Source organism: Lupinus angustifolius, chromosome LG19 (genome assembly GCF_001865875.1).
Source record: "Lupinus angustifolius cultivar Tanjil chromosome LG19, LupAngTanjil_v1.0, whole genome shotgun sequence".
NCBI lineage: Eukaryota > Viridiplantae > Streptophyta > Magnoliopsida > Fabales > Fabaceae > Lupinus > Lupinus angustifolius.
This window is the reverse complement of record NC_032027.1, coordinates 9,309,459-9,317,623: the sequence shown is the minus strand read 5'-3', so window position 1 is coordinate 9,317,623 and position 8,165 is coordinate 9,309,459. Positions and strand designations below refer to the sequence as shown.

Sequence of the window (8,165 nt, the reverse complement as noted above, 5' to 3'; positions counted from 1 at the left end):
AAAATGGAAAAAGTTAGGTCTATTAAAAAGTCAAAAGTCAATGCTTTAAATCTAACTTATTTGTTACCATACCTTTCCTCCACTAGCCCCACTAAGTCATCCTTTCTAATTTTAATTACTAAAATATCACATTTTGTTTCCTATTTTCAAAATTTTGTAAAGGAAGGGACAAAACATATTCTTATTTTCTATACAAAATTCTAAACATAACATAATGAACATAAAGTGACCATTCTATGATTACTAGCACAGTCCTTAAATGGTAGCCCAGAGCATAAATCTTCTGTGCAACTATACTTATAAAAGCAATACCAAACCCGACAATCTAACCAATCTTATCGCTAGCCGAACTTAAAAACGATTCTGCTTTGCTGTCTTAACAAAATATGAGGTTGACATCTTTGAACCATGGAAATTCCAATTCAATCATGTTGATCCCATTTAAATCGAAATAATATGAAAAGTGAACAAGACAGTTCACTTAAAATAAACAAAAAACAGAATATTACTCTAATATTTTATTTTACTTCGGTCCAGAAAATAAAAATACATTTAATATAATTATACATAATTATTGATCATATAAAATTTTGTATTTATATAATTATATATCTATAGAAAATTATTCCTCATATATAAAATCACCTGATCCAATAAGACGGCTTAACCCATTAAACATGTTAAACCTGATATTGGATCTCTTTCAGTTTGATATCTAGCTAGGGTTTCACAGCATTACACAAGTGGAATGTTATTTTTTTGGTATTTGAACTAGTAAGGATGGACAGAGTAAACATCAACCTCACCCTCTTTTACTATCACTATTCATAATCCTATCAACTAAAATTGAAAACAAAAGACACGTCTTCAACACTCTGCAATAAGAGACGAGACATCAACACAAAAAAGCCCTCCAATTCTCAAAACTTCAATTATAATTGACTAGTTATAAACAAGACGAAACCATAAAAACAAACAGGAGACAGATTGGATCATTATCACAAAACTAAATATCAATATATATACATGAGAACAAGATACAAAATTCCTAATTCCTACAGCTTCGAATAATTACAGTAATTGAATGGTTAGCTCTCTACATACTACACAATATATGCATTTTCAGCTACTAAAGTCATTACTAATAAAATTTTAGCTAAAAAAATACAAAAAATAAAGTGGGAAAGAATGATACAGCAGCGAGCAAATCAGAAAAGGCACGTTATCAACATCCTCTGCTAAAACCTAGTACATCATTCAAACATTAAGTTCTAAACAGTCTGTCACATTTCAGACTTTAGCAAGTTAAACTCATTACAACAACAATGATGATTCAATCATGTGCCAATAACTGAAAGAAAAATGTAAATCAAAAGCTAGTAACTTCATAGCATATGTTCCACCTCTCAATGTAAGAAAATGATTGTCATGACTTGGATCTCCAACGCTGAAGGCATATGATCCTCAAAATAAACCAGAGTTTAAATGAACAGTTTCCTTTCTCAAAACAGTTGTCCCTACATAACACAGAAGCCCATAACAATAAAAGTTGCAATTCAGAAGGCATTAACATAATGAAGAAGCAATCGCAAGTATAATTCATATCAAGGGAAAGAATACTATCCCACTTCAGATACACATTGCATTTGAAAATTTACAAGTTTTGGGGTATGAGGTCAGGGATAAGCCAAATTACCATATGCTTCATAATGTTAGATATACAGAGTTTCTTCACACAGAAACCACACTAGCATTCAAATGGGTGGTTAAAAAAATTCATTTCTTATTTTACTTAACAAAACATTTCAGCTATCCATTTCATTATCTCTGAAGTTTCTCTGTCAAGACAAGTTTGTTTATCTTTTTAAGCTTTTAATTTTGGAGAACTGCAAACCAACAATTATAATCACAGAAATGAATACAACTTCAAATTTCTTGGTAATATTAAATAGAAATTGTTAAAGAATGGCCCTAACCCAAGCATTTAACACACCAGTATTTCTATAAAGATCCTTTGGCAGCTTAGGTATGTCTTAAGAAAGCAGTTTATCAAAACTGTTCTCAAACAAATAACTAAACAAAAGATTCAAATTTATGGAACTGGCCAGGCATATCATTCTTGGAAATTTTAATTTTTTGGGGGAAAACAAGCTTACCACCTCCAGAAAGCAATAAAATTAAGATTATTTAAACTTGAGTGTTTATAAATGATATGCATACCTAAATCATTATTTCTTCCACTCAAAACAAGTGTAGGCATTAATATATAGAACCACAGATAAATACACAGCCACATGTGAATACTTTGACATGATCACATACAACAGCTGTAGATCTACCATGTATAAGATAATTATGTTTACATAGTTACACTACTAAGAAGAGGCATAGTGGGAGTGGATAACAATAGTAATGAATTGGTGGCTAGCAACTTGTCCTCTATGGTTAATACAAGTTTAAGCTTACAATTACTTCGGTATCAAAGGAAAAAGTTAACCAAAACAAAATGAAACACATTTAGTAATTAATATTCATCATAGTAAGCACACCAGGTGGTAGCAAACAAGTATCACAAATCAAGATATATATAACCAAAAACACAAGCCGACATAGATTTGAAGTGCTAAAACTAACCTTGCCACCAGATGAACAAAACCATGTTCCTTGCAAGAACCAGAACAAGTGATTGAAATAAAACAGCTGCCCAACAACTTCTGGACCAGACGCACTGAAACTGATAAACCAAACAATCATGACAAATCCTGACTTTTCAGTAACCATTCTTTTCTTCCACAGTGGTAGGTATTCATACAAACAATTAGTATATAAAGTCACTCAGAGGTAAGCCGCCGCCGCTTCCCATAATCAACATCTCTTGACCTAGAATGGTGATCCTCATCTTGTGACAATCGTGATTTGCTACGAGCCCTAGATGACCGACCTCTTTCCCACTCATCCTCATGCTCTGCTTCATGATCTCTATGCCTGTGATGATCTGCATATCTGTCCCTGTCATCCTTGTACCGGTCACGCTCTCGTTCCCGATCCCTTTCACGACCACGATCACGGTCTCGAGATTGTTCACGACCCCTGACTCGTTCTCGGCTCATTTCTCTATCATCTTGATGCCTTCTTTCTGACCATTCATTGTCATTGCCCGTATCTCTCTCTCTTGGTGCATCTCTCTCATATCCTTGATCTCTATCATCCCTATGCCTTCGCTCGGATGTACCAGACCAGTCCCTTTCCGTTCCTCTATCTTTTTCCCTAGCATTATTAGTCCACCCAGCTTTATCATGACTTGCCTCACCATATTGATGGTCGGACGCAGCTTCCTCCACATAACTTGATTCACCAGCCTTGCCACCACCATGCTCTTCACCACCCCATCCACCCATGCTTGGATCCGGCCACATTCCCATATTAGGCCCATCCATACCAGATGTGGGCATCATCCCCATACCATTCATAGGCATCCCTCTTCCGAAAAAGGCTGGATTAACATGAGGTGCTACTCCAGGTAAACCAACACCAGGGAATGAAGGCAACATCCCAGAGAATGGAGGTGCAGGACCACCAGGAAAACCTCCATAGCCACCCATTCTACCCATGGGACCACCAAATGCAGGATCAAAACCCTGATTCATCATCAACTGTGGATGCATCATAGGCGGGGTAGCACCAATACCCTGTCCAAAGCCATTCCCACCATTTCCCATCATACCTCTACCACCCATCCCACCGCCCCTATTCCTCATCGGATTAATAGGGCCCCTATTCCCCATCCCGGGATTGTTCCCTCTTCCCCAGTTACCTCTTCCATAACCTCCTCTATTATTACCATCTCCGCCTTGGTAGTTCCCTGTTGTTGCAATATTACTACCACCAGGCTTCGGCCCTGAATCGGCAGCCGGGGCCCTCCTTACCTGCTGGGGAGCAGCAGATTGGTTACCCTGCTGGTTCCTATTAACCTGAGCTTCTCCCATTTTCTTAACCGTATAGGGCGAAGCATAAGCAACAACACATGGTCTCCCATTAAACATATGCCCATTCATCCCTTCCTTACAAGCAGTTGCGACATGAGATTCGAAAAACTCAACCTGACAATATCCTTTGGACTTCCCACTGGCTTTCTCTTCAAAAAACTTGACCTCCTTGACAGGCCCATACTTGCAAAGCACAGCTTCAAGCTCAGCATCAGTAGTCCACCAATGCAAATCACCAACGAACAATACCGTGCCGCCACCACCAGCACCAGCAACAACAGCGCCACCTCCTGATGTATTAACATTACTAACAACAGTCACATTATTCCCAACCTCATTTCCACCAACTCTATTAAGATTTCCACCACTTTCCCTCACTAAACCCTCATTTCCGACAGTACCAACAACTCCACCAATTGGTTGATGCACTCCAACACTATTATCATTACCAATCTGCTCCTCAACTTGGCTCAATTTCACAGATGCCTGTCCTAATTCAACCCTAATTCCACCTCCACTGACTGATCCTTTCACACTAACCTCATCTCCTATGAACCCTTGATTCTGCAACCCATCAACGACCCTATCAGAAACTCCTCCTCCAATAGAACCCTTGGGCATGGATGCTGATTGTGACTTAACATCATCACTTCTAAACCCTGAATCGTTGTTGATTTTGTTGTTGTTGTTGTTGTTCAACGATTGAAGGAACCCTTCGCCGACATTGACATCGTTGTAAAGGTCATCGTAATCATCGTCTTCCTCAGCCAAGAAACCGTCGTCGGCAACAGCGGATATAGCTTCGTTACGGTGGAACTGATCCATGGGATCTCCGCTCTCACCTTCATCCATTGCTTCTCTCTCTCTCTGAAGTTATTAGGGTTTGTAGTGAAGAGTGAAATTAAGATTAAAGTACAAGAAGAAGAAGAAGAAGGTGGAATTCTAAACGCAGCGTCGAGAAGGTGAGAGACTCTGATTTCGGAAACTAACCTAATCAAGTACCAATTGGAATTCTCTATAATGACCCTTTCACTTATTCATAATCTCATACCTCCACCTCCATGGTGAGGTTAAGCTGACATTAGTAATTTACTCATCTATAAAACAAAAACATTTCAACACTAAAGATAAGCCAAATAAAAAAATACGCATTAGTTCCACACAAAAAATTCTCCTAGTTTGTGAGGAAAATAAAGAAAATCATTAAAGATTCTAAATTAATCTTTCAATCATAAATGAATTGAATGAATAAAATTTAGGGAAAAATATATAGCATATAGTGAATTTTTTGTTTATATTTATTTTCACGTATAATTATTTTATTTTATTTTACTTTATTTACTTTTGAAAATGCGCAAATAAATGTATGTTCAATAAAAATGAAACAAAAAGAAAAAAGAAATATAATTACTTAAAATTCCTAACAAATAATAAATAAATTAGAAAGACAAAATGCAAATATGTGATAGTGAGATTATTAAATATTGGCTTAAAAGAAAAAGAGAATGATGTGGCCAAGTAAAATGAGTGGCTATAGTGGAACTTTTTTGTAGCCAATGAGAAGAAGAGGTTGTGGTGAAGCATCTTTGTTTTTGGCCATAGGATCCTCAAGGCTTTGGCTATAAATAGGAATGCTCCAAGCCATTGTAAGACACACCAATATTCTAGTTTTAGTGCATTTTCTCTCTTCTTCTCTTGTTCTAATATTGTGAGGAATATTTTAGTGTTTAAGATATACTTGAGTGAGAGTGATATTGGGTGTACTTGGGTTTTGGGAAGTGAGTGAAACACTTGAGTGAACTTGTAATTCTCTTTTATCATAGTGATAATATCATTGTTGCTCTTCAACCATGGACGTAGGCAAATTGCTGAACCACGTTAATTTCTCGGTATCATTTTCTCTATTTAAATTTCTCCATGTGACTTCCGCTACAACAGAGATGATTATAAATATAAAAGTGATTGTCAAAAAATGGTTATATTTTCTTTAGATACATTAGTGAGAATAATATATAGGATGTTAATGATTTCCATTGAACTTTATAAACAGAATTGTTATATTAAACTTAGTTTATATGTTACTTAAAAAATATTATCAAAAATAAATTATTTAGTTATGTAATTTGCAATTATAAAAAATATTATTTAAAAATTAGACATACTACGTAATTATATATATATATAAGGCAACACTTCAGTAGTAAGTTAAAAAAAATTACTACACGTTTTTTATTCTACGAAAATCTAACGGTTGAGATCTATTCATTAATTCAAATTTTTCATATAATTAATGACACTTATGTCATTTTAAATACACTATGTATAAATGTGCATTTTCTTTCTTTTCATTTTTTTTTTCATTTTCAATCATACCTTTCTACTACTTTTCTTTCATTCAACTCTCTTTCCCTATGCTTTCTTTCATTCCTTAACCAATGAACTAATTTACATTCCCCTATTTTGTCACTTGTTAGAAGGGGTCATTACGAACTTCGAAAGAGATTAGTTCCTTACTTAAAACGATAAGGAAATACTCATGGTAGTACCCAAAAAATTAGATATTATAATAAATATAAAAAGATTATAATTGTTAGTGGTGAATGAACTTGAATTAAAATAAGGAAATATAGAAGATCTTCAAAACCATTGTTTATAAGGAAGAAATACCAATGTTACTTCAACTCACTTGTGAAGTTGTGATTTCCCACCCAACTTGCAATTAATTTAATTCTCTTAGATTATCCGGAAAACATTCCTGTTTAATATACGGATAATGTTTTTATATTTTCAAGATAATGACGATTCACCTTTTCAAATAATTCTTGATATATTCAGTATTATAAGAAGTTTTTAAGGAGTGATATAGCAAATTTTGCATAACCATTTTGAAATAAGCCTAAACGTTCCCAAATTTTCATTTTATTAATAGTAATCTTAATGCACTAACCATTGTAATTTGTGACATATCTTTGTTTACTTACATATATGTGAAATATTTAAAAAAATTAATAAGCTAATATCACTATTTTGTTTGTGCCGACTAGGAATGGCAACAAGACGGGTCAGAGTTGAATTTTTACATATCTAAACCCGAACTCGAAATCCAAAATCCAAACCCAAACCCGATAAAAAACCTGAAAATAATATATGTACTAAGGAAAATTAAGGTATCATTTTTATTTCTATTTTCTGTTGTATTATTTCATTTATTTTATGTTTGAAGAGTTAATAGTATATAAAGTAAAATTAGAAATTAAAAACTATGATAGAACTTTCAATTTTAAATAGAATTTTTACATTACTTCGAGGCGAGTTCATGATAGGGTTTTTGCTCTACCAAATCTGAACTCGAACCCGAAAATTAAACCATGTAAAACCTGAACCCGAACTCAATCACATCGAGTTTTCCTCATCAAATTCATATTAGGTTCGGGCAGGTACTCACGAGTTCAGTTTTCATTGTCATCCATAGTGATAGTTGTCATATATATATATATATATATATGAAGGATCCGTTTACACCTAAGTTCTGTTTATACTAATTACACTCAATTTCAATCATTCATTTTTTAAATCCAACAGACCAAATGAGTTAGTACAATAAGTTATTTAAGATTTTTCTTTTTCTCTCTCATCATATATTGCACTTATCTATTTGGTTCATTAGATTTATATATATATATATATATATATATATATTGGGCATCAAAGAATGTTATTATTCTCTTCGTCCAATACATGTAATCAAAAGTCAAACCCATCTAATAGAGGTGGTTTGTTGATTTCTTGTTCTTCAACATTCATTATATGTAGATCACATTTACTTTGTACTTGTTAGATATTCAATCAAAAAGAGGATGAGCTCTAATCCTAACTAAAATTGCCACATGCAAACACAAGAAGGATGAATGAATTGTGTTTGTTATTTTTTTTATAAAACAATTATTTGTTAAAAATATCACAACCAATTATGTGGTAAACACTTAAATTAAAACTGATTTAAAATGTTTAACTGATAGTAAGTATTTTTTTTTCTTTATTAAGCATCTCTAGTCATGTATACTTTCTCTATCACGTTCCTTCACATTACAATAATTATCATTTCACTTACTAAGTCTCTGTAGGTTATAAACTTAATCAAGTATTTTTCAAATACCAAACCTATCGGGCTTTATGTCT

The 8,165-nt window shown here is 34.0% G+C and overlaps 1 protein-coding gene across 1 annotated transcript; it reads right to left on the bottom strand.

Moving 5' to 3' along the window:
• Positions 1,078 to 4,887, bottom strand: LOC109334641 (cleavage and polyadenylation specificity factor subunit CG7185-like). Its single transcript, XM_019570521.1, has 2 exons — positions 2,635 to 4,887; positions 1,078 to 1,517 (listed from the first exon to the last, which is right to left on the bottom strand). Exon 1 carries the CDS (start codon positions 4,836 to 4,838, stop codon positions 2,832 to 2,834), a length of 2,007 nt encoding a protein of 668 aa, XP_019426066.1. The 5' UTR covers positions 4,839 to 4,887; the 3' UTR covers positions 1,078 to 1,517; positions 2,635 to 2,831.